Genomic DNA, 26,850 nt, shown 5'->3' on the forward strand with positions numbered 1-26,850 from the left:
AGCGACATATGTTGCTAAAATTATGCTTACATTCATTAGCAGGGGTTTAATCAGTTATGTGTACAGTGTACTTACTTGATCACTCTTTTTCAAACAGATGCTATTCTACTGATACACATGCCTATAATCACCAGTTACTTAAGTCATGTTATTACTACTTATACAACTGATAAAGTATATTTCTTATATATTTAATAATTAAAAAATTGTGCATCTTTGTATACACAGGGTTTACAAATCTCTTATTCTGTGAATAACCTAGACTGATACAGTGTCATGTTGTGAAACTTCGTAATTTGTATTTCAGTTTTCTTGCATTCCCTTGATTGATATTCTTAATAAATCACAATTTGAAAAAAATAACTATATTAATGTTTTGCACATGGTATTATCATATAAGCATCCCACTGTAGAAAGATTGGTTGTCTCTAGCAGCCATTAGCTTAGGTGAAATATTGCAGAACTAATTGAAAATATGCAGACCCTGCATGCAAATCTCACGAGAGTTGATAGAATATTAGCTAGCAAATTGAAAAATCATCCCTCCTTTACCCAGGTAAAGGTTGAACAGAGAGCTTATTTGTAACACCCCAAACAGACAAGGGCATTGTAGATAGATTGACCAGTTTAAGATTAAACTGTTTAAGACATATTTGTAACGCAATCTAAAGTATTTGGTAAAACAACGTGTTGAGAAACTATTGGTCATGGATTGGTCTGCACACATTGGACAACCTTTAAAGAAATGGGGTATCCCATTTTCATTGGGACTGTGCAGAGATAGGATCTGTGCATCATGATAAGATGTGTAGATGCTTAAATATGAGCTGTTAAATTTTAACCTGTCCATGTCTTTCTGTCAGCCACCAGTCCAGACAGGGTGCCTGGAGAGACCAGTGAATACTCTGCTCAGGAGACAAAGGTCAGAGTCCAAGGAGATCAGATTGGGGGGACTGACAAGGGTGTTTGAGAATTTTTGTCTAAACATCTAGGGTGATTCGTGGTAACATCATCAACTCTGTTACTCTTTAACTGCCTGTAATTAAACATACAGTTCTACACAAATCATGAAGTTATCATAGATAGGGAACAAGTAATTACATATCTAAAATTCCCATTATTTACCCTATTGTTTTGTTTTATCCCAAAACACAATCAAGATTTCTATGTTCAGTTCTTCTCAGCTTATTTACTTGCAAGAACACAATAACCATATAACTGTATTATTGTGAACCATACTGTATATGTATTAACTGAATGGAGTCTCTCAATAGACAGGCTGCTGTCAGTAACTGAAGGTGAAAGAAAGTGTTTTGCTGAAATCCTGAGTGATAAAATGTCCATACGCAGATATAAAAAAGTCGAATTTTTTATCACCATAGAAGAACCCCTAACCGGTAGCCGGAAAAGAATAATGGCATATTTGGGTTATTCTAATATTTTTCTCTAGCACTTTTTAAAAAAATATATAAAGCTAAGATAAGATAAAAATAAAATATTTGGGCATCTGAGAGGGTGATGTTATTCTGTAACATACTACTTCATGTTTAGTTTTACTGAAACCCTGATACTCTAGATACAGTGGTGTGAAAAAGTGTTTCACACCACTGTATCTGTAATGATTTCTTATTTTTTTGCTTGTTTGTCACACTGAAATGTTTCAGATCATCAAACAAATTGAAATATTAGACAAAGATAACACAAGTAAACACAAAATGCAGTTTTTAAATGAAGGTTTTTATTATTAAGGGGGGAAAAAATCCAAACCTACATGGCCCTGTGTGAAAAAGTGATTGCCCCCCCTGTTAAAACATAAATCAACTGTGGTTTATCACATCTTTGGAAAGCTGAGTTCAATTTCTCTAGCCACACCCAGGCCTGATTACTGCCACACCTGTTCTCAATCAAGAAATCACTTAAATAGGACCTGCCTGACAAAGTGAAGTAGACCAAAAGATCCTCAAAAGCTAGACATCATGCTGTGGTCCAAAGAAATTCAGGAACATCCAAGAGGTCCCAAACAAACCCACAACAACATCCAAAGAACTGCAGGCTTCACTTGCCTCAGTTAAGGTCAGTGTTCATGACTCCACCATAAGAAAGAGACTGGGCAAAAATGGCCTGCATGGCAGAGTTCCAAGACGAAAACCACTGCTGAGCAAAAAGAACATAAAACTCATCTCAGTTTTGCCAGAAAACATCTTGATGATCCCCAAGACTTTTGGGATAATACTCTGTGGACTGATGAGACAAAAGTTGAACTTTTTGGAAGGTGTGTGTCCCATTACATCTGGCGTAAAAGTAACGCAGCATTTCAGAAAAGGAACATCATACCAACAGTAAAATATGGGGGTGGTAGTGTGATGGTCTGGGGCTGTTTTGCTGCTTCAGGACCTGGAAGACTTGCTGTGGTAAATGTAACCATGAATTCTGCTGTCTACCAACAAATCCTGAAAGAGAATGTCCGGCCATCTGTTCCTGACCTCAAGCTGAAGCCCACTTGGGTTCTGCAGCAGGACGATGATCCAAAACACACCAGCAAGTCTGAATGGCTTAAGAAAAACAAAATGAAGACTTTGGAGTGGCCTAGTCAAAGTCCTGACCTGAATCCGATTGAGATGTTGTGGCATGACCTTAAAAAAGCGGTTAAGGCTCGAAAACCCTCCAATGTGGCTGAATTCCAACAATTCTGCAAAGATGAGTGGGCCAAAATTCCTCCCCAGTGCTGTAAAAGACTCATTGCCAGTTATCGCAAACGCTTGATTGCAGTTGTTGCTGCTAAGGGTGGCCCAACCAGTTATTAGGTTTAGGGGGCAATCACTTTTTCACACAGGGCCATGTAGGTTTGGATTTTTTTTCCCTTAATAATAAAAACCTTCATTTTAAAACTGCATTTTGTGTTTACTTGTGTTATCTTTGTCTAATATTTCAATTTGTTTGATGATCTGAAACATTTCAGTGTGACAAACATGCAAAAAAATAAGAAATCAGGAAGGGGACAAACACTTTTTCACACCACTGTATAAGGCCACAAAGTGGCATTCCAGTTGAAATGTAGCAGTTTGAGCAAAAGTTGAATGTTTGCAACCAGGTAAAAAGAATCACTACCAAAAAGAAATTTAGTAAAAAGTATTTTTTCTGCGACACTTCTGAAAATACCACTGAGAGCAGGCATAGGTCAAATGTACTGTGGTCAGCAGACAAAGTTGTTAGATTGGAGCCTCAGCTGGGTGCTTTCACTAGGCCCTGTCGTGTGTCTGTACCCCAGGTTCCAGCAGCAGATCTGCTCGGATCACAGCTCCGTGATGGACCCCGATGTCAGCACTCCCTTTGTCTCCCTGGAGGACAGCCTGAGCCGTTTGCTCCCCTATCACACCTGCGTGGGGGTGCTGCCTAGCACCGAGGACTTTTACAGAGGTGAGTCAGGGCTCGTATGGGCCTGTCATTGTTTTCCAGTGTGGAATCAGCTGTCGGTAGTCAAAAGACAGCGTTCCAGGAAATCTGTGTCGACTAGGGGCATCCTTTTGCATATCTAATAACCTCACTCTGAGGACCTGACTGAAGATGGATACCAACTTGCTATGACAACCAAGGACACTGACTTCTCTATTAATGAACCAAACTCATCTTTTGCTGAATAAGGTAGCTTTTAAAAAACGTTTCACATTTTGAGTCACCTATAACAATGTGTTAAAACATAGCAAAATAATGCAGTGGATCCAAGCCTTTCTTTAAAGTAGGCACTACCTTTAATTCTGGATTTCACTCATGGATGCTTTGTTGACACCCAAAACTGTTTTCAAACTCATTTTGTACGCACAAGTATGCTTGTAGGGGTAAAAACTGAAATGTTTATTTATGATAGCCATTTTTAGTTTCTCCGGGTGGGTGAGCCAACCTGTGTGCTACTTTCTTACACAGATTGAAAAGTATACTTTTTTTCACTAAGTGAAGGTCAGAAGTACGATTTAAATTGCTTTACTCTTTTTCATTTTACTATGAAATATCATATGAAACCTCATTTTGCTTTCATCTTTTTCCATATGACTTTTCCTCTCAGGCTTTGTATTCACAAGTAGCAGATAGATTAATAGAACTGCGTTGTTGTAGAAACTGCTTTGTGCAGCTTATCATTGACCGCAAGTGGTCCATGGACCACAGATTGGGAAACACTGACGTGGTGGACCAGCTGTTTAAAAGCTTATTTGTAGCTTATCTTACAACAGTGCCTACAAGGAACAGGCAAAGTACAATTCTGTTGTTCAGCACAATTCTGTTCTTAAACTCTCAAATTAAATGACCTCTAAAGGAACAGAAAGCATGAATTTGTGTGTCCTACGGGCATCATTTTGCAGAAACTAAAATAGTTCGTTGCAGAGAAGCTGTGGGCATATAATTCTTCATTTTCATTGAACATAAAATGTATGATTATCATTTCAAATAACTGGGACAGTTTTGCAGCAGATAAAAATATGTTAAGACTTAAGGATCAGCCACATATATCTTATGTGGTAGTTTGACCTAGCGAGATTGATGCAAACCTTCCAGATTAATATTTATACTAAGGTTACAGAAAAAAGCATGGGTAATGCTTATCTATGAATCTGCTCATTGTCTTATGAGCATTGTCTGTGTGATTTAAGGGTGGGATCACACAGGACTGACTTTGGAAAAATCATGCCCTGAGTGATTTTGGGATGAGCTACAGTATGTGCAGAGTCCCTTTTTCCTGAGGATCTGAGATCTGGTAATCCAGAGCTTCTGGAGTGGCCCAGTCAGTGCACGGCTGACTGAGGTCTTCTGAGGGCAGAAGTCGACCAGGGCTCCTTTGGGTTTCCGTGCCACAGAATCGCGATACCTACGATGTGTTAAGAGTGGCTCAAAGAGGGCAGATCACAAGACTGCCAAAACTTACTCATTCTCTACATGTGCAGGTGTGTGATTTGTTGTTGAGAAATGAAAAACACAATTGTCTACTCCATATTGGGTGGGTATGACAAAAAATAGAAATATGGTCTATCCATAAATTCTGGAAAAAAATCTTGTTCAACCTTAATATCTTCTAAACATAATGATATATCTTAACCAACCCTTTCCTTTGATATACAGTATAAACCATGTAATCAGAGTTCTTGATTACAGGATTTAGTCCAAATTTGCTGTGATGAGATTTTTTTCATTTAACACTTGGCCATGGTGTGCCCCCCCTAGCCACATTGCTCTGGGTGGTGGACCATGTGGCCCTGAGATCCCAGCCCTTGACCAGCGATCTCTCTTCTGTGTGCAGTGGACGAGCAGTTTGAAGTGGTGTCCAGTCTGCTGTTGAAACGCACTCAGGACATGCTCAACAAGTACCGGCAGCTGCTGCTTCAGGAGGCACAGGTAAGACAGCATCTGGAACATCTGGTGTTCATTCTCTGTTGGCTGATGCCTGCATCTAAGGTGACTTACATTAAGTCTACATAATGTAGATACATTAAGATCTACATAATTCTACACAGCAGCCCATCGTGGTTCTGAGTGTAGGTCAGAGAGGCACCAGAATGACTTTGCAATATCTGACAGAGGAGAAAGAGGTAAGTAGGAGTAGCTGACTCAGTGCTGAATCAGTATTTAAAAGAAAACATGAGAAAGGCTAGAAATGAGAGTTTCTCAGCTGATCTGAGGATCTCACCTAGCTGTTTCTTCAAGGAATCCAGGACATTGGCTTAAACAACAAGGCTGGGTAGCAGGTGATGCCTGAACAGCTGAGGCTTCAGGTGGCTGCTGTTGGCGGTTGAAAATGGTAAAGTCCTGTATGTTTATCTCTAGCAAAAGCACAAAATCATGAAGTGGAGTTGAGCAGGGACTGGTAGCAAGTGAAATGTTTGAATTATAGAAAGAGCATTTAAAATGGCAGGATGAATGCAGAGCAGAAAAATCCCAGTCACGTCTTCAGTCTCCTTTTCAAACTCTCTCTATATTCTTTCACCTCTTTTGTACATATGGACATGTAATCTTCATAATGGATTGGAGCTGTTGAGGCTGTTTTACCATTTGCCTGTCTGTCATTTAGAAAAGCATCTTTGCAAATGCTTTCTTATTCTAACTCCCTGGAACACGCTACTGCTGCTATAAGTTGAATGCACAGGTAATTTTGATCGAAAGTCAATGACTGAAAAAGTAAAAAGAGCACAGCCACCAGATGCTTGCCCTGCTGCTCTTGTAATTTAAATGTGCTACATCTGCTATTTGAACACTGACAGGAAACAGTTCTACACTATGAAGACCTGAGACAAGTAGCCTTCTGACCAAAACATCCTGAATGATCAAAATATTATAATGTACTGTCTGTTTTGACTGGTTCTTTTATTTTTTGGGGTCTCTGTGCAATGTCTGTAAGCCAATGTGTGCTCACTACACTGTCTTCTGTCTGCTCGGGCTATGTGCAGTCACTACACTGTGCTCTGTCTGCTCTGACTCTGTCTGCTTGGGCTCTGTGCACTCACTACACTGTGCTTTGCTCCTCGGGGTCTGTGCACACACTGCTCTGTGCTCTGCCTGCCCGGACTCTGTGCACTCACTGCACTTTGCTCTGCCTGCCCTGACTCTGTGCACTCACTGCACTGTGTTCTGTCTGCCCGGACTCTGTGCACTCACTGCACTTTGCTCTGCCTGCCCTGACTCTGTGCACTCACTGCATTGTGTTCTGTCTGCCCGGACCATGTGCACTCACTACACTGTGCTCTGCCTGCCCTGGCTCTTTGCACTCACTGCATTGTGTTCTGTCTGCCTTTCAGCAGGTGAGTCCATCGGCAGAGATGGTGATGCTGGAGCGCCTCTTCCTGCAAGATGAGAGGGCAGCACTGAGTGAGGAAAAGAGGATAGCCAAACTGGACCCAGGTGAGACCTGATTCGCTCTCTAATATTTTTGTGTGTACGGGGGCAGCAATCAACACAGATTTTTTTAAAATACCATTCATGTTTGTTGTAGTATTATTAGACTGGCTCTTTTTTGTTCCTCTCAGAAAATAGGAATTTATTCAGGGACAAGACATTATGCCCATCTCTTTAGCTTTGGAAACTCATGCTACAGTATACTTGGTGTGAAGAACATTATGAGATTTATTGTATCCTGTGCCTGAGTGACTCTTGACTATAAATAAACCTCTTGAAACCTCTGAAAGTCTGTGATGTCAGACAGATATGGGAGCTGGAGTTAGCTCCGCTGTTCAACAGAAGACTCGGTTTCTTCTTAATTATCAAAATAATCTGCAGCACTGTGGTTAATTGATCAATCAAGGATCAATGCAGTGCTAAACTAATAAGAAGGTTCAAAATCCTGTAATGGCCTGGAATGCTAAGGTTGAGGCAGAAAGACAGTCCAACTGTTAATGCATAATCTTCAATTGGTAGTTATGGGATGAAGATGTGCTGTCTCTCTAAACACTCTGTCTCAGGGCTTGATGTTGTGTTATGCTACTGATCAAATAAATGTGAAAAACTGTCCCTTCACAGTGTAATACAGAAGAAATTAGGGGACACATTTTTATGTACCAACTGGATTGAATCCCAAAGTTCTGCTCTCTTCGATTCTGAGAATCACCACAATGTGCCCAAAGAGCTGTTCAATGTGCTGGATATGTCTCACAAGATGAACAAAAAGCATGCAGCTGGTATATTTCAATTTGTGACCCCTGAGTTTGCTGGTTTTCATTTCAGTGCTGAGTGAATCTCAGGTGCTAACTGTGGCCTTTAATCAATTTGCTTGCTTAGACTTTTATGTAACTTGTTTCTGCACACAGCCTTGAGTTTCAAAGTTCCTGTCTTCAAGGGTACTGTTTCCACCTTAGCATACAGAGCTTCTCCTCTACTTTCTTGCCCTTACTTATGACTAAACAGCTCTTATTGGTGACCAATTCATGATGGTCAGAGACAGGTGAGAATGACACTGTATCCGGCACCATCAATGAGTGTTTCTTACCTTCTGTAGAGGTTCAGTTGGTTAAATTTCAGGGAATACCAGAATAAGGGGAATTCTGAAACTCAGAAATTGGTAGGTTGATATTAATTGCATATTCTGTTTGACCTTTAAAGAAATTAACACAAATTTTAAAATATGCCCCAGAAAAGAAACTGAAATCAATTCACTTGGGATGAAAAACTCAGTTGGAACAAAAAAAAAAGAGAGAGTGTTTCTTCAGGGTTGGGATGATGATGAATTTATGCCTCAAGAGGGCTTTCTTCGTTAGAGAGTGATTGTACCTTTTTTTAAAAGGATGTGGCTTAGATTTATGACTATGATTATGAAAAAAAGTTGATTTTGACTTACCATTAGGTTTAACTGGCCACTAGTTAAATTTGCTGTCATAGTAGGCATATCTTTAGAAGCTTTATAAGCTCAGCTTCTCCAGTGGTAAAGGTGTTTATTCAGAGTTCTGGTTGAGTCCTGTAACTTTGACTTTGCCAGTAGAGGAGCCTGGGCTGTGCCACACGTCACCTGTGACTGGCGTTTTCCCAGAAGGCCATGCAGACGTGTATTAGCGCCACAAGGAATTGGGTTGGCCAGGGCATCTTGGAGTGTTGAGTGTTTATCAGTGAGAGCTGCGTATGTCCCCCATTCACCAGGTGTTTAATCTGGTGTTGTGAATTATGAATGAAAATAGCAAATAGCTCAAAGTGCACATGTAAATGAAAGGAAGGCAAAACAATTTTGTACATGCCTGTTTCATTTTACAGCACGTTGTTTACACAGCCAGCATCCCAGCTGGAAGCTCAAAAATGCAAATTAGGTTTGCAAAAGTTGTTGCTAGTTTATCCTGGGATTGTTAATATTTTAAAACTTCTTTAACTTTTGTCTCTTCTGACCTGTTCTTGGTTCGACAGAATCCTTCATTGCCTCCCTGTACAAACCTGGGGTCCAGTCCAGGTCTCCAGCGGCCCAGTCTCCTCCCTTGAAGGGGAGCAGCTCGTCTCCACCGTGGGCGATGCTTTCCAATCGCCCCCCCGGCCTCAAGACCTACCGATCCAGTAGCCGAGGAGGCCTCAAACTGACCATTAAGCACGAGGCCGGCTCCAGGAAGGTGGTTCACAACTCTGCCTGTGAGTCCAGGGGTGAGGCTGTTTCCTGTGCCTCTGCTGTCCCTGCTGGGAAAAACCAGGAATGCGGGGAGCTTACCAATGGGAACTCATCCCGGGGCCTGGATTTTAGGGAATCCCCGCAGGGCGTGACCGAGTCCCCTTCGGGTGTCTCCAAACAAGAGCCTCAAACGTTCAGCGGCGGGTTCGCTGGGACACAGGCAGCCGAGAACCCGGGTGGCCCAGAGGAGTCGCCCCTCACCGACACCGAGCCGTGTCCACCGGCTGCCAAACGGGCGCGGCCCGGTCCCGCGGAGGAGCCCAGCACCTCGCCAGAGGACAGCGCGCTCAGCGAGCACCTCCAGAGCGCCATCGACAGCATCCTGGAGCTGCAGAGGCTGCAGGGACCCCTGGCCTCCGGGCCCCGCTGCCCAACCTCCCCCCAGGACAAGCAGGAAGCACGGGCGTCCTCCGCCCTGGAGGAGGCAGTCAACAGCATCCTGGATGAACAGGTGTAGCGTTTGTGCGTGAATGTGAGGGTACGGGCAGTGGGGGAGGGGGAGCGGGGGCAATTAGACAACGAATGAGTGAAAAGGAGATACAGTACTTGACAGCACCGAGTTAGCGATCTTGAAAGAAAACTTTTTCTATTTTGTTGGAAAAAAGCTTCTTGGACCTATAAATTATTCAAATATAAGAAGATATGTTTGAATTTCAGTGACGGTCAATCTTGTCCTATGCTTCAAGTAAATTATGTTCACAGGTTATTGCAGGTTGCCATGGTTGTTAATGTATATTGATGTCTGAAACATTCATTCTTTTCATATTTGGAAGGAGACCTTTTTTAAGTCCCAAATGAATAGACAAATTACAAAAAAGCAAATTTGCAAGAGGGGCGTCCTGCCATTCAATTAAGCACTGAATGATCCACTGTTCCAGAAACGTTTACTGCAGAATTTATTTAAAAGCTTTATTATGCTGTAATTACTGTAAAATATCACTCAAACAGCTTAGCTTCCCAATCAGTATGTTTTAATTTGACAGTTGAAAACTTGTCTTTTTTGGGAATTGAATGCAGAGACAGAAGTTTGGTGGCAGACGTTTTGAATCCCTATTTTAACAATTTCTACATGGCAACCACTTGCTTTTCAAAATTTTTAATGTTTTAAAATTATTTTTTATAAATGTTTTACCATTTCTTAAGGTTGTTTGGAATTAAATATCAACACAGCTCTTTCACTTATAGAACTTTTATATGTTCTCCTGAAAACAAATGCCAAAAAAGCACTTAATACACTACAAAAAAGTGGGACTATCCATGTAGCTAAGAGATTAATGCTTTCAGTATGGAATTCCCTCATTTGACTTTTCATCGGACGGCTCGGAGTGTAGGTCCAATTCAGTACAGGAATATTGCCATCATAGTGCATTGAATCTCACCACTCGGAGTCTGCACTTTGGAAAATGAGATAATGAAGTAACTAAAAAAAACTTTAACTGGGTCAAAAACCTGAGTCTACAATTACCTTTTGAACTCTAATTGATGTTAAATGTAAAGACGTTTAAATTATGTAAAAGTATTTTATTTCTAAGACAATACGGTTTTGGATCACAAGGGAAGTCCAGACTGTAATGCAAAATTTAAATGAAATTGAAGCAAATGATCAAAATTCCTTCCAGTGTTTGTAACTTGGTTCTTAGAGCAGCAGGTAGAGCACTTCACAACCATTTTCCTATGTGGAAAAAGGCCTGTTGTGACTTCTGTGACTTGGAATGACACTGATAGTTTGTCCTATTAATATAGGAGAAATCAACAGAGTGTGCATGAAAAAATGACCATATTTTATTATGCATCTGCTAAGAAACTGAAAGTTTCTTTACCATTCTGCTCCCAGTGTCAAATTGCTGATGTCACTGATGTTTGAATGCATTTATTTTGAATTTATCAGGCTTTTTTCATTTACTCTAAATGACAAAATGAAAATGTTTTGAAGTGCAGCTTTTCTTTCTTGTAGTTTTACTAAAACACTCTGCCTCTTTGAAGTCAGAGAAATGGTGGGGAATGTTTTGTGTTGATTTCATTTACAGTCAAGACTGTTCTAATGCATTTCGTGTTGTGTAGCAGGAATGTGGGGTGAATGTGCTAGTTTGTGGTGAATTGAGATCTGATGTCTGCTTATCTACTTTGATATATTTTTTTCCAGCTGCCAATCAGGGAGGAATATGAAATGGACCAGCCCTTTTTCCAAAAGTCACAGAGAGAAATGGAAATGAAGGAAATACACCAGTCTAGTTTTGTTATAATGTAAAATAATGTAATCTGCTTACATTAGGGGACAGTTTCAGTGACAACATCTAAAAAAATGTTTTAAATGGAAACCTACAAAAGGTGCCTCTGTGGTCTGTTTCTGAAGATACATTGGGAGCAGAGCTTCTTCCTATCTGCGGAGGAATTAATTAGGCAATATTTAAGAGTTTCATCCTTTCAGTAATGGTTGGGAACAGTCACTGTGGTGAAGGCGTAACAGTAGTGTAATGGCTGTTCTGTTGGTCTTTCCGTTGTAGACTTGAGCTCTGGAAGCAGTGAGACTGGAACTTCTGAATCAAACTGAAGAGCAGTGACTTGATTTTGCATACTGTAGGTGTGTGTGTTCCTGGGTGTTGAATGTGTGAATATTCAGGAGAGTGAAATGGACTTGGACCATTCCATTTCTGAGAAAACATATCAGCAGTGAGTAGATGTATACGATTTGTTTCAGTGCTGTGGAAATTAGGAAATTATGTTTGTTAATATGGCAGTTTAACTAGCTGTTAAGAGTCCAAAACAACAGACTCAAGTATAATTAATATATGAGGAACAGTCTTAACATTGAGGCATTTGAAAATTTAACAAAAGGTTTGCTTTAATTTAAGTGTTCTGCTTAATGCTAGTGGTTAAGCTGTTAATGACAAGAAAAGCTTTTGTCTCAGTTCTAGATTCCCATAACAGCTGTTTAACATTCATTACATTTACAGCTACTGTATTAAACGACACCAGCAAATAAGAAATCACAATTCTTGTTTTTTAGCACGGAGGAATTTTTAGAAAATTGTGAAAATTGTGAAATTGTAAAAAAAAAAGATACACAAAATGTAGTCACTTTTGAAATTTTAAAAAGGTAGAGGCTATCAATTACAGGTGTTATTTTCTGTTAAGGAGATGTTGAATTCAATATGATAAAATTAGCAATAACAAACTACAGAAAGTATTCCATGTTTAACACATTTAACACATGTTAAAGGCACTAGGATATTCCAAATGGGTGGAAAGGTGTGTATAGGAAACAGGAGACAAAAGATTGTACAAATATTGTCTGGCTGGATAAAGGTATATTCATATCTTTTCAAGAAGTGATGTAGTTTAGGGTTGGAGGTTGTGTGAGGTTAGTTTGTGACAATAAGGATAATGCGCTCATTAAATTTTTGTCCACCTTTGTATAACGGGAATGATATGGTTGGCTGTGTTGTTTCTGAAAAGGAGAAAGATATGTGTTTGGCATTTTACAGCCTGCTGCACAGAATTCAAGCGCACTTTCCATGAGAATCACAGGCCAGTTGGTCAGTGCTGCTTGTGAAAGTTAAAACTTTCAAGGTGAATGCTAAAGTGTAATTGTATTCATTTCCTCCAGAAAAAATCAGAAGTGAATTGTGTTTTTTGAAGTGACAAGTCAACACAAAAACACTGAAGGCTTTTGTCTGATAAAAACCTCTGTGCCAAAATCTCAAAAACTGTTTTGTGGTGGTGCAGGAGAGTAACCCACTTGAGACTTTCTTGTGAGGACTCCAGGTGTTCAAATATATTTTGGGTTGCAAAGAAAACAAGTCCTAGTGCACCTTCCAAGATTCAAATTCAATTTATACCCCTGAATTCGAGTTTGTGCTAAACAGTTTCAACAAAAGTTGAAATACAAGCAGGCCCTCTTAGTGTTAAACACTAAGTTAACAGGGCTGTATGTTAATTTATCCACTCAGTGGACAGATTTTTACTTTCTAGGGATGTGTGTCCAATGTCCACCTTAGCTCCAAGTATAAAACAGATATAATAAGAATTATTTTAATTGGTTGTCAAAAGAAGCAGTTTTCTGGCTCCAGTGATGTGTATGACATGATCCTGGAGGTTTGGTTTATAACTACAGGCCCACTTATGCCAAAGGCAGCTTTTGTTACTCACAGATCATCTCTGAAGAGACACGGTGAAATACCTGAATGGGCTTGGGAATGCAGCTAAGTTCACCCTGAAAGCTGACTGACATCACAGCAGCTCTATGGATTGTGCTTGTCATTGTAGATAATAATGTAAGATGTATTGCAATTCAAAAGGCATTCAACCAAAAATGTCTAATTAGTTGTTGATCATGTTTCAATTACTCATTCTTTAATGTTCTGTGTATCATCTGATCATCATGAGGTTAGGCTGCTTTTATGTTCTGCAAATCTTCTGATCGATAAGGACATAGATGGGGGGATTGTTTAGGAGAGTTCCAACCAGAAACCAATGATGGGTTCAGCCTTTTGTGATCCTGGATTGCACTAATGTAAAATAGGGAACTGTTTTAAACATAAGTATATCATCAGAAAAAAATGTCAGAATACCATGGCTTGTCCTGCTTTTACTGTGTGTGTGTCACAGTTATTTCAGACATAACTTTTGTTTTGCATCCCCAAATTGGGAATGCATTTGCAAAAGAGACCCATTTTTCATGCGTGTTTCGTAAGTGGTATTTTGCCGGGATGAAAACGGCAGTGCCAGTGTTGAGAGCAGTGCTGTACTGTTGTGACCCACACAGACCGTGTGCTGAGTTTTGGGGTGTCTGGGAGATGGGGTGGGGGTTGGTGGGGGGGGGTGGGGTGGGTTTCCTGCATGTTGAGCCATTTGCTTTGTGTTTTTATTTATTCATTTATTTTACTGTGAAAAAGAAAACATTACCTGGGAGCACAGCTCAGACACTGCGTTTTCATCTCAAAAATGTTTTGAGACTGACTGATTGTTCTGTTGCCAAAATCCTGGGGCCTTAATCACCAGAACCAGATTGTAACCATTGTTCTGGCATCAACCCAACTAAAGACTCTCCTTTGGCTATAGACACGGAAGTGTTTAATTTAAAAAAAAAATGTAAAAGAGAAAAAAAATCTTTTGTACACATTTTTTAACAGACTATTTATTAAATTGTGATTTTCTAAAAAAAAAAAGATGTCAAAGATGTTTAATGTTGCTGCTTATTTTTCTCCTTTTGAAAGCAACCTTCGTCGTTTTTTTCCTCCAGGTGTTTAAAGTTAGGTAAGGACAAGAAGAGTGATGGGACATTAGCTCTTCCTACACAAGAGAGCAACCCTGTTCATTTTAACCGATAAAGAGGTTTACCTGAGTGCTCCAACTCTGGATAAATGCATCTCTATAACAACTCAAATAGAAAACCAAATAGAAGCCTGCAATTATAATAAACAATGCAGCTGTTAAGTAGAAAATATCAAAAACAGAAGTGTTGTTTGAGAGAGGTTATAGGCTACTATAAGGTGTTAGTGGGGCCGGGGGGGGCGCTCACCCTGTGGTCCATGTGGGTCCTAATGCCCCAGTATAGTGACGGGGACACTATACTGTAAACAGGCGCCGTCCTTCGGATGAGATGTAAAACCGAGGTCCTGACTCTCTGTGGTCATTAAAAATCCCAGGGCGCTTCTCGAAAAGAGTAGGGGTGTAACCCTGGTGTCCTGGCCAAATTTCCAATTGGCCCTTACTAATCATGGCCTCCTAATAATCCCCCTCTATGAATTGGCTACATTACTCTGCTCTCCTCTCCACTGATAGCTGATGTATGGTGAGCGTTCTGGCGCACTATGGCTGCCGTCGCATCATCCAGGTGGATGCTGCACATTGGTGGTGGTGGAGGGGAGTCCCCATTACCTGTAAAGTGCTTTGAGTGGAGTGTCCAGAAAAGCGCTATATAAGTGTAAGCAATTATTATTATTATTATTATTATTATTACTAGGCCCAGGGGGTAGCTCCTGGACAGTCGCTGCTTCATCCAAAAAAAAAAACATTGGTCTTAAGATGAAACGGCTACCGATTTCAACTGCAGTCCTTGAGGGCCAGGACTCTCCTGTAGCGTCATTCTTCAGAACACAGCCTTTAAGCACTGTACTGTAAGTGATCCATCTGGTCTGGAAGAAGAAATACCATGTCTGTTGTGCTGCAAAATATGTTCATGACAGGATGGAGAGTTAAGACCTTGTAGTAACCCACAACTATAGGCTTTTGGAAATCCTTTTAAACCCCCCTACCTCCAAGCACCCTTTACACATCACACTAATTAACACAGGTCCGTCTTAGGTAGCAGTAATCACTTTATTGGCCATATACAATTTATTGCATTAGGAATTTGTCCTTTCGCATACCCCAACTTGCTCTCCATGAGACACGGAGAGAGAAAAGCTTGGGGTCAGAGCGCAGGGTCAGCACTTCAAAGGGCACCCCTGGAGCAGTTGGGGTTAAGGGCCTTGCTCAGGAGCCCAATGGAGTAGGTTTCCTCTGCTGGCCGCGGGATACAAACCAGCAACCTTCCAGCCACAGGCACAGATCCTTAGCAACAGAGCCACTGCACTGCCCCATGCAATTTCATTATATGAATTGGCAATACAATTTTTGCAAAGAACTAGAAACTCAAAAACTACTCCAAAACACTGGCAGTACATATATGGGTCAAAATGTTTTGTTCAGTGTACTACAATTAAATCAAAACTATTTCATGGTGTAAAGTTGTTAAAACCAGAGGTGAAATCCTGATGTACACAATCAAATCTGATGTGTTGTCCCACTCAGTCTTGTCTACAACCATGAGTTTCAGATGTTGCAAATGAATGTTTACCGAAATATAAAAGAACAAATGCAAATTAGACAAATTTTGGGCGCTAGTACTGTAGTCAATTCCAAAAGCGTAAAAAAAGAGGAAGCTTCGGCTTCAGTAAAAAAAAAAAAATCTGAAGTACAGAGCATACAACTCAGAACATAACTAATGCCTGCCAAGTTCTTATTTGCCTAACCCAAACCAAAGCAATCATGATTGACAAGTAATGCACAGAACACTTCAAACTGGCAAACAAGTACGCGATGGAAAGATAAGTCAAACTCCGCAACTTGCGCATCCTGGACAGGCTTGACATTACTGCAAACCCTTCAAGGGATTAACAGCTTTCATTCATCATTTGAATGGTAATGGGTTGAGCTGACTTACATTCATGAGGTAAAAGTCAATAAAGTGGTCTTTTCAGCCTACACTTAAAATGTATGTGCTGATAAGGGAGTCACCATTTTAACAGGAAACCACATCAGGCCCATTGCTGGATCTCTGTTAGTAAGCTCAACAGCCTGTTGTAATACACAAGTCTATTACTGGTACAGCTGACAACTTATGAGGGAGTTAGAGATTTTGAGTAGCATGGGATGCAAAACTTCAGCCCTATAACCCTTAGAAAAAAACCCTACTAACCTCTTCTAGAAAAGGAAGATATTAAATAAGTATAAAACAGTAAAGATGACTGTACAGGCTCACTACCTCTTATGCATGCTTGACATTTTTTAGTGAATAAAGAATTCCCCCCCCGACCCAGTATTTTATTTTCTGGAACTGACTACAAAGCTGGATGCAGCTGCATAAATTGCAAGTCGACTGTATATAAACTTTGGGAACAGTAACAATTCAGCAATAAGGGAAGCTTAAAATCAGCATCACACAGTAGTAGTTTCCAGCGTTAGACTAACCTAGTCTCAAGAACTACTTTTTTTTGTTTATAGATACTCATTTATAGATTTAGAAGGACAGCATTTGTTTAATAAGTTTGAACAGTAACAATTTAGCTGTATTGACACCAGATGCATCTATACATTTTCATTGGCTAATGATCCAGTCATTCTTGACCATATCATTGTCTTGCTTCCTTCATAATCATTGCAGAGGCTTTACTAGGCTGCCATGGTTAGGGACAGACCCAAATAGAAAATTAATCCGAACCACAGAAACTTCTGTCAAGCGATGAAGGCCCAATTAAAAGAAAGCTATGGCACACTTATCAATGACCAAGCTGTAGCCCACGGCTGGATAGAAGTCGTGATGCAGGCAAGTATCTGACCAAACACTTGCAATAACTAAAGAAAAGCAGCTGCACACAATAAAAAAAAAAATATATATACCTTTAATATTTTATTTATAATGGATTTTAGGTTGTTTAAGGAAACCCTGCAGCTTTCCATTACATCTTGATAAAGAAAGTGAAAAGCAACAAGTTTCTTAGTAAAAGGTTAGGGATGTTTAGTCATCGTAGCAGCTTGTGTAGTCTTTCAGGTTACATAGTGTCATAAGGCAGTTTATAATGGAGATCAAGTCACTCAAGTTACAAAAACATAAAAGAAAGTTGGCACTGCTTTATGGGTCTAGTTTTAAAAAATAAGCTATTGGCAGCTGTGAGCTTTAAAATCTTTTCTGAGTTTACAAACTGACAGCTGCAAGTCCTGTTTTCGTAAAAGCAGTTCCGGTAGATGCTAGAGACAACTGAATTCTCATTTCAAGGTCAAACCAGCTTAGATGTTCATAGGCTGTTTTGCAGTAACCTTTTCAAATCTTTGGAATCAACAGCAGTCTATAGCAACTACCAGAGCTTTCACTGGGCAACATCCAACCTTCTATTCAACTAACAGAGTGCTTAACATGGCTACCTTTTCAGAATATACAGATATCAAATGGAAAGAAGATTTCAGATTCTTGAGGGAAAAAGTTGCAGAACTATTGCATTCAGCAGCAAAAAGGGGACTGAGATGTGGGGCAATTCACTAGAAGTGCCACAAAATAGAAAAAGCTGAAAGAAACAACTAAAGCTGAACTATTGACCATTACAGCTCTAGACATCGTAAGGTCTTAGAATTCTGGTATGAGGAGACCATGCGATACCACCTTATTCTAGCTAGAACTGGTGCTAAAATAACACCTGCACCTGTACTCTGATGGCTACAAACCCACAGGAATTTGCATTACTCATTTATGCATGTAAAATTTAAAAAAGATTAAGTGCAGGTTTGAGCGTCAAGGAATACAAATCCTAAAATTCAGGGTTTTTCTTTAGCTACTGAATTTATCCTGCATTTAAATATTTAAAAAGAAAGGACCAGCAAAGTGCCAAAATTAAGAAAACTGAATTTGTCTAGTCATTGACATAAAAAGTGACCTGCATTCACAAAATGGTGTTGTTCAGCTTTGCGAAGTCTTAAATCTTAACTTCAGTTTATGGATCTTATGACTATTCTACAATGGCACATCAAAATCAGGGTTTACTGCTCCTGTACCTTTCGAGAGGGAAGAGACCAGTGAAAAGTGGTTGCAATGAGAACCCAGATCCACCCCAGGGCCAATACAAGCCCCAAGAAGGCTAAGCAATCTCATCCAGTCCCGTCACAAACCCCCAGGACCACCCTCCACAGCAGGTCCAATACTGCAAACTGGGTTTTAAGCTTCACAATGGAGTTCAGTGTTGAGGTTCGTCAGCTGAGCTGGATTACAAGGTTCTCTCCATACTTGCGCAACAGCTTGGTGTGGTTATGCTCAACAGACCACAGGGGAGGGAGGTAGCGTGGCTGCATAGAAGAGAGGAAGTGCTGCCGCCAGCATTTCTCCAGCTCCATCAGCCCTCGGAGCCCTTTGTGGGCATAGGCTTGGACCACCTTCAGGCCATGTGGGACATAGCTCTCATTGAAGATCCTGCACAGAACAAGCACAAAGTCAGGGGACTACCACACCAAGGAATATCCACTGCCAATTTAAAACCAACAGCCTCTCTTAAAAACACAGGAGGTTTTTCACTGGGTACTTTTGCCAACAATTGCCTTCAATTCTCTACTCATCCTCTTGATTCTGCAGCAGCCCAGTTGCACACATATGCTCGCTTGTAGCCCTCCATTTCACAGAGGCACAACTCCAGTCTTTGAAGGTGAAAAGCCAGCAGGTTCATCCACAGCAGAAGACCTTTGAGAAGTGTTTATCTTAATTGGACCAGTTTAATTGGGTCAATTGGGTTAACAAACCAAGGTTGAACACAAACCCAGAGACACTAGGGCCCTCCAGGACAGGATTTGTGCACCACTGGGCATATCTTCATGCCCAATACTTAGGGAGAACTTCTAAAGACATTTAATTGCCAGGAACTACTGCTGTATTGTTGTGCATTTGATAAAAAATGCAAAAGAACTTCGACTTATTAATGTACTTGCTCCATTACCTAGTTTCCAGGCTGGCGGCCTGCTTCAGCATGTCAGGTGTCACCTCCGTCGTGTTGAAGAAGGCCTTGATGACCGCCAGCAGCTCCTCCTGCCGGCTGTGGGGCAGGCTGTCGGCAGCGTTGAGCAGCGCTCGTGCCGCCGAGCGGACGTGCCGGCGGTCCGAGTCCTCCAGCAGCCGCACACCCTCCTCACAGCCCAGGGGGGCGCCATACTCCTCCGCCAGCTTCTGCTTCAGCTGGTTGTCATGGTAGTTGGAGGCCGCGTGGCAGGCAGTGCACAGCAGCAGGACATCGTGTGAGTTGTGGTCCTTCATCTCCGTGGGGAAGTGCCGGCGGTATTCGTGCGGGACTACATTTTTCCTGAGAGGTCAGAAATCGGCTTGATCACTCAGAAAATGAACAATAAATTACCCGACGAGAGCTCTCTAAAAACTAACGAAGATTTGACTGAACATTACTGCCCTTTAAGTTAAAACATGGAAAAACTGTCTAGGAAAGTAAATGTTGTGTAGGGGTTCCCAACTTAAGTGCATAAAAAAAAAACATGCAGGAGTGCTAAAGAGGCAACTTTTTTGCTCAGGTAAGTATTCAAGTAAAAATGACTGGAAGGAAAACAGACCTTGTTTCTGGGACCTAGAAGTTTACTGGTTAATAAGCAACCTAAACTGAATGAATATTTCATCTGGTAGAAAATGGGAAATTTATCAAGTATAATTCACAAGGTTTATCTATTGATAATTCAAATATTAAAACCACTGTTTTGATGCAAATTGAGAAATCCAAACAAAGAACATAACATCCAAGTTAAACTGAATTAAAAAATAAAATAACCTAGGAGCAGAGTCTTCACCACCTTACACACCTGATGTAAGAATCTGTCTTTCCACAAACCACACACAGATTTTCTTTTGCAGTGAGGTAATAGTCCTGCTGCGATTCAGGGCGTCCCGAGGGCTCAAACTTCAGTCTCACAATGAATGGCTCCTCACTCATTAGCTCTAAGACAAAAAAACAACTCTTGATTACCTCAACCTTGTTTTCAGGGTTCATTTTTTTAAAAACCAATCAGGTCTATCCATTTTCTGTGTTCCATCACATGTTCTTGTCATTGGAACAATCAGAAACCTACTAACCTGGAGTTTAGTAATGAAATTTGGGGGAGAAAGACATCAAACACGGGTTGATATTCCCTCCCACTGTAAGAAGACTTCTTCAGATACACCCTGCCACAATAAGGTCCCCCTGGAGCCCAAAAGGCATTGCAAACATCCAGGGTTACATACTTTTCCTTTTCATATACTATACTTGCTTGTCCCTCTATACAAAACACAAATTTAAGCGTTAGGAAATTGAGAGAGCAGACTGAATCCAGGACAGGATGGACTACATGGGACACTTGTGGCATGACTTTGAGATTGACTGAAGTGGCACCACAGTGGGGCTGCCTTGCAGTGCTGGGGCTCTGGGTTCAAATCCGGGCCTGGGGTGCCATCATCATGGATTTTACATGTTCTCCCCACATTCGTATGGGTTTCCCCTGGGTGTTTCTTCACACAGTCCAAAGACAAGATAGGTTAAATGGCTTCTTGGAAAAACGGCCCTCATCCAGGGTGTACCCTGCCTCATGCTCATTGTTTGCTGGGATAGGCTGTGGTTCCAACGGTGTTCTTGAATTGGAAGAGGTGATTAGAAAAGGGCTGCTGAATTCAAGAAATTAAGAGAGGATGTATCGTAGCTCATTTGAGCCTGCGAGGGCAATGATCATCTGGAGCTTGAAAGGAGTTCTCAGAAGACCCAGCAGGTTAGATAGATAATACTTTATTAATCCCATAGGTTGACCCTACTGCCTTGCTTCAGTCCACACCAGGCACCCAACAACCTTGTCTTCCTAGTCAGACTGGTGTGCCCCCTTATATCTAGCCAAGAAGATTCATGTCCAAGAATGCTGTAAACCTTAAGAACAAAGGAAATGCGTCCCTCTCTCTTAAATCTACAGTGCAAAGTGATAAACTGGTTTACTTTAGGAAGGCAACTCATTTTCAGTGCTGTAATCCATTTTTAGTTATAAGCAGAGTACACTGAATTGCTTTAAATCAAGATGCACAATATGATTAAAAGAGGACTACCTCCAATCCCCTTGTCGAGGTACCACTTGGCCTTCTTTTTGTCACAGGTACAGAGGGGTTGTCCATCCGGAGCGTGAAGGAAACAGTTATCATATAGTGGAGATTTCCTAAAAACAGCCATCACATAAAACAAGCGTGAATAGGAAGATTTAGAGTTTCATTTATCGGATACGTCATTACACTTTTTCTTAAGGCCACCACACTCACTTTAAAGATACCACCTCCTGTTTATTCAGATGTCTTAGGAGCGGCTCAGCAGACATCTTTCCGATGCCGCTCACTGCTGCTGGACAAATGCCTTTTGAATGAAGGGGGAGTCTCCATGGGGCATTTCTCCAGCAGCTGCAAGTAAAGTTATCTAGCTGACAGCCTCAAGCCAATGAGCCCTACAGGACTATGGGCACCAGGGTCTCAAAAGGGAAACATGGCTCGTTTTCTTGCATTATCTGCAATTTACCAACTTGAGAACAATTAAGTTCTTGCACAAAAGCATGGTAATTGAGTTGTCAAAAAACAACCATAAACATCTTTCAGAATAATGACAAAGCACAATTTACTGTAATTCTTTTAATAGTAAAATAGGTGTCAGACCCCAGTCCTCTCACTGCACTCGAATACACTCAAGAGTTAAAGCACTTGGACTACACCTTGCTCTTCCTCATAGTAATGTTTTAGTTTGCCATGCCAACTAGGTACAAAGATTTACTGTGAAAAACCAAGACACTTAAAACACAAAACCTTCTCCTCAAATCTATGATGTTCTTCTTTCCCTAGTCTTTAAAAGCCTAAAACATTTGGTGACGAGGCAGTGAAGCAGGTAAACGTCCAATCCTACCTGGCGGAGTAGCCCACCCCCAGCGGCTTGCGTCTGTTCTTGCGGGGGTCCGGCACTTGCTGGTCGCCGGAGCTCTGACTGTCCAGCGTAGCCCTCTTGCTCCTGCGCCTGCGCTCCCCAGGGCCCTCGGGGCCCTTCTCGTCTCCCTCGCCGCCTCTCCCTCGGAACGGCACGTCCACCAGGCCCTGGCACCTGGACACCAGCTGCTTGAAGCCTCTCTCTGGCATTGTGCCGTTTTGTGTCTCTGGGGAATTTAGCCCCAGCAGGTGGAAGAACAAAGCAACTGATACCTGGGCATCCCTGCCAGCGTATGTCACCTAGAACACAAGCGCAAGGGATAATCATTAACTCCTGGTTAAAAAGAGTGGGAGGCAAATCCCATCTGGATCTTTTTTTGTATTTAATGCAGTATAGAAACACTATTCATCAATTTCATCAAATGCAATAGGGATGTGGGAAAGCTGAAGCCTATCCCAACAAGCAACAGGCATAAGACTAGTGTATCACACAGCAAACTGGCACAAAATACACCAGTGTCCATTTTCTTAGGAGCTAATTAACCTGCTAGTAGGTATTTTAACTGGTGAAAGAAAGCAAAGCACTCAGGATGAAATCCATAGAAACACGGGAAGAACATACAAACTCCATGCAGACAGCACCCCAGGAATTGAAACTAGGGCCTCAACACTGTCCTAAGAAAAAAAAATAGTTCACTACCTGCTCCTGGGAGAGTTGCTCAGCTTCCCAGTCGCTACATCTCAGCTTCAGGGACTTATCCAGAGAGAAATTCAGAATATCTTGAGCTAAAGACTTCAGGCTCAAGCCATTATAGACTGTAACCTGTCTGTACAGCACATGTGAAGAAAAAGAATCACGTCAGAATGCCAGGAACTAGCCACAATTTTTACAAGCCAAAAGTCAAAAAAAGGAACGGAATGCGTGCATTCACATTCCTGATGTGGCATGTGGAGGAGCGTGGCTTTCCAGCCCACACCTCCACAGTGAGCTGCGCAATTATACTCAAGTGATAATGACCTTTGCCTCATGGCCAGGTAGCGCAGATCCACCGTGCAGTTCACCGCCACCCCATAATCCCTTGCCAGCTTCCCTGCGTCTTCGTAGCAGCCCACACCAACTTTCAAGGTGGTCGGGTCCTGCAAGACGTCCAGTAGTGTGCGGGGAACAGGTGGGGTGCTGCTGCGGAACTTGGGGAGCCTGATGAGAACGCAGAGGCCACTGTAAGTGGCCATTTGTAGCAAGGAGACTGGGGCCGCTTTCCCCTTCACCGACACCTTGGAGAGGCAGAACACAGCACATCGGGGGTAAAAAAAACAGGGGAAGGGTCAGAAGGCTTTTACACCACTATAATAAACATGTCCTTGCCAAGCCAAAGCGCCACATTACACACACAAAGTGCTAAAGAGCACAAACAGGCCAGATTATGGTTGGCAGGAGCATTGGCTAACAAAAGTGCATTAAAATAATTCTGAGTTTGACCATGCATTGTGGAGATGCATTTTCAGATAAGCTCACTGTACATGCAAGAGCACTGTGTGGAGTTTAGTTTTGAAAGGACTTTAACATTTTGCCTACAATGGATATGCTCCACTGAGGGACTTTTACACCGACAGTGCAACAGGACAGCTCTACGTCCAGACCACCTTCTGAAAAAGGAACAACCCTGTAAGATGCCCATTAACCAATCAAGTGCACAACAGCTGTTCCCCGGTGCTGGAATGTGCAGACGTGCCCCCCCCCACCAGCCACCACGCTCACGAATTCCGCAAGCCTGCGAAGCAACACGCACGTCGGCCTCTGGCTTCATTTCGCCCTGCTGCTGATGCTGCTCGGTTACCCATTCGCAGTCGAGGCCCAGCACGGGGTAGACCGACAGGTCTCTCTGCACAGCTGGCCAGACCATCTCCCACTCCTCGCACGAGGTCACCAGTGTCGGCTCCACCCCCAGCACCTGCTCGGGCAGGGGCAAGAGGGGCAATTCGGAGGCCTGGGGTTCCACCAAGCTATCCTGCTCGCTCAGCTCCGGCTGCCCCTGGTCTAGCTGTTGGGGGCTTGATCTTCTTCTGCGGGTCCTCACCACCTTCCAGATCACCAAGCCCCCCAAGGCAGCGCTCACCATGGTGGCCACAGCTATGGTCAGGGCGTTTTGCCTGGACATTTTTCTTCTTGGAGGGGGGGGTGGGGTGGGCCTTTTAAAAAAAAAAAAAGTATATCCACACACTCAAGGCTTCCAAGTCCAGTGAGAAAGCACAGAACAAGAGGAACAGATCTTGGCCTAAAGCAAAAGCAAGCCTTGTGTCTTGATGCGATCCCTTGGCTTGTAAGCAAAAACAATAAAGACTCCGTTATACAAGCCCAAGGACAAGAGAGTTGGGATTCCAAGGTAGTAAGCGAAGCGGATTCACACTCGGGAAAAGAAAGAAAACGTCGTCAATCCGGGCGAAAGGGAAACTGCCCCAGAAAGCCCAAACCCTCAGTGCCGCCGAAGCCAAATTCCAAATCCCACATCAGGCACAAGACCATCTTTAAATGAAATCAACCTCCATTCTGAAGCAAGTGATCTCTTCTCCCTGAAAAAAAGAGAGATTCAATCTTGTGTTGAGGAAATAAAACTGACACGAAAGTTACAGAAGCCACAAGGCACAAAGAAATGAACTGCAATGACAGATTTTACTATTCCATGCATTTCCAACAAACACTGCAAGTTGTCAAAAGACAATGAAAGAGACCAGCTCTTCAAAAACATGACAACATTCAAACCTACTTCACCACTTTAAAAAGAACCATCATTAATCGTAATAATGTTAACATTAAGGGTTACGTTTTACTCTGATGTATGTCACGCAGCAGCCCTCAGTCGCTTATTTCCAGAAAACGGTACATGGAGATTTGATGTAACCGCTTCACTAAGAAGTTATATTATTATTGAAATAAACTGCTGAGCTTTGAAAGGGAAAACAACAGAATGGCAAGACACTACACTGGTTTACAGTTTATAAGTTGCATTTTTCTATTTTTGGTAAACACCAAAAGAAAAAAATACGCAAAAAATTAAGCTATTACCCGAAATTCCAAAAAGACACGTTCATCACCGTTTGCTCAAGTGCTCCAAACGCGTGAAAGCTTGGCAAACGAGTTAACACAAGTGCAAATCCACGCAGCGCAGGTATTACAGCAGGCTTGTGCGCCTATTTCAAATCACACCTACAGTGATTGCCGTCGGAACACAGCCAAGACGCTTATTTTGAGGAGGGCACATTCACGGATAAAACAAGAATATGATTTGGTGCCATGTGCATTATTAACAAAGACAGCTAGTTGTTCGATGAAAAATAACCCTCGGCATCAAACTCAAGCGTGTGTAAAAAGCGTGAAAATAACAGCATTAAAAAGCGTACACAGATTCATGCAAACTAAACTCTAATTGCAAGTTACTGCCCTAACAAAAAAAAATCCCTAAACGACCAGACTTTTGGACTGTCACTTTTCACAACACCGACTTCGTAGTTTTACAAACATACACGACGAAATAAGAACCAGACAACTATTCAAAACGACAAGCCGCCTTTTATGTAATTCACTTGATATTAGCTTTGACGGGGAAGAATTTAATTTCTGTTCACTGCCTTTCTCAGCTCTCCAGTCTCCACGCGTTTCTCGTCGTACCTGCAAACACAGCAGCAACAACAACACCAGCCGACTCTTCCGGCTTCCCCTCCGTTGCCAAGCCGGTTTAAAGGAAGCTCCGGCCGGCACGCACCGCGGATAGCGCCCCCACGCACAGCCTTCCACGTGGGTCCACCAGCCCTGCTCCTGCACCGCTGGGTCTCCAGGCGAAACAGGCAACAGCTGCGGGAAAGGAGGACAGACTCTCGGGGAATAAAAAAGACTCTTTCAAACCGCGCAAGTGCTTGTGGGTGTTCACACAGCTATTTAAACAACGTTAAATGCTTAATGCCTTCTTGTCAGACGCTCATTAAGAAAACGAAACGTCTACTCATTACTACTCAGATAGACTATCTCAGAGGAGGTAGTGGATTATTCTTTTTAGGCGATGCATTATGACATAAATGAACAAATAACCAATTAATCTGGTTCCGATAAAGAACCATAAAACACGCAATCTCCACCAGTTTGAAATACACAGCAGAAAGTCTCAAATGATGTGACATATTCCCTGTCTGGGCCGAGTGCGAACTAATGAGCTATAAAACACCAGAACGTCACTACAGGCAGTTATGTTTATCAAGATGACTTAATGACCAGGTAACAAATCACCCGCCCCGCATTCGCTTGCAAATGATCTGGATATGCTGCCGCTAATGTGACTGTGGTGGCTATGACCATGTTCAGAAAACACAGTGTAAATGGTAAATGTCTTTGCACAATGCGTAAATCGGTAGCTAGGGACTTCAGGCACTGGAATTCTTCTTATTAATATGAATTAATAATAACATTTACAAATCTCAGGGGAGGTTAAGGTCACATTGACGTATGGACGGTAGTGTAAAGTGA

At 42.0% G+C, this 26,850-nt stretch overlaps 2 protein-coding genes across 3 annotated transcripts in view; one reads left to right on the top strand and one right to left on the bottom strand.

Moving 5' to 3' along the window:
* LOC148653546 (BRD4-interacting chromatin-remodeling complex-associated protein) overlaps positions 1-14,417 on the top strand; it is a 34,751-nt gene extending 20,334 nt beyond the window's left edge. Inside the window, exons 11-15 of the mRNA XM_088648699.1 lie at positions 864-922; positions 3,269-3,417; positions 5,288-5,382; positions 6,780-6,882; positions 8,866-14,417. Of these exons, the coding sequence (XP_088504825.1) occupies positions 864-922; positions 3,269-3,417; positions 5,288-5,382; positions 6,780-6,882; positions 8,866-9,575 (1,116 nt within the window). The 3' untranslated portion in view covers positions 9,576-14,417. The remainder of the gene's footprint in view (positions 1-863; positions 923-3,268; positions 3,418-5,287; positions 5,383-6,779; positions 6,883-8,865) is intronic.
* A 2,852-nt stretch (positions 14,418-17,269) lies between these two features.
* exd2 (exonuclease 3'-5' domain containing 2) lies at positions 17,270-26,253 on the bottom strand. 2 transcript variants are annotated; one of them, XM_088648700.1, is made up of 9 exons: positions 26,002-26,253; positions 24,125-24,905; positions 23,353-23,609; positions 23,035-23,161; positions 22,318-22,634; positions 21,483-21,589; positions 20,219-20,354; positions 19,357-19,716; positions 17,270-18,839 (listed from the first exon to the last, which is right to left on the bottom strand). In XM_088648700.1, the coding sequence occupies exons 2-9, from the start codon at positions 24,491-24,493 to the stop codon at positions 18,623-18,625; spliced, it is 1,890 nt and encodes a 629-aa protein (XP_088504826.1). In that variant the 5' UTR covers positions 24,494-24,905; positions 26,002-26,253; the 3' UTR covers positions 17,270-18,622. The 2 variants fall into 2 exon arrangements, with proteins under 2 accessions (XP_088504826.1, XP_088504827.1); XM_088648701.1 differs by having other exon boundaries at positions 24,173-24,905; positions 26,002-26,252.
* Positions 26,254-26,850: the final 597 nt, after the last annotated feature.

This window comes from Lepisosteus platostomus, chromosome 10, assembly GCF_059453375.1.
Source record: "Lepisosteus platostomus isolate fLepPlt1 chromosome 10, fLepPlt1.hap1, whole genome shotgun sequence".
NCBI classification, from domain to species: domain Eukaryota; kingdom Metazoa; phylum Chordata; class Actinopteri; order Semionotiformes; family Lepisosteidae; genus Lepisosteus; species Lepisosteus platostomus.

Excerpts from the sequence above, each read along its gene's own strand:
- exd2 (XM_088648700.1), bottom strand. The coding sequence starts at position 24,493 with ATGTCCAGGCAAAACGCCCTGACCATAGCTGTGGCCACCATGGTGAGC. Across the intron at positions 23,162-23,352 it reads TACCTGGCCATGAGGCAAAG|ACAGGTTACAGTCTATAATG; the intron begins GTCATTATCACT and ends TGTGCTGTACAG. Across the intron at positions 20,355-21,482 it reads CCTCGACAAGGGGATTGGAG|AGCTAATGAGTGAGGAGCCA; the intron begins GTAGTCCTCTTT and ends TTTTTGTCTTAG.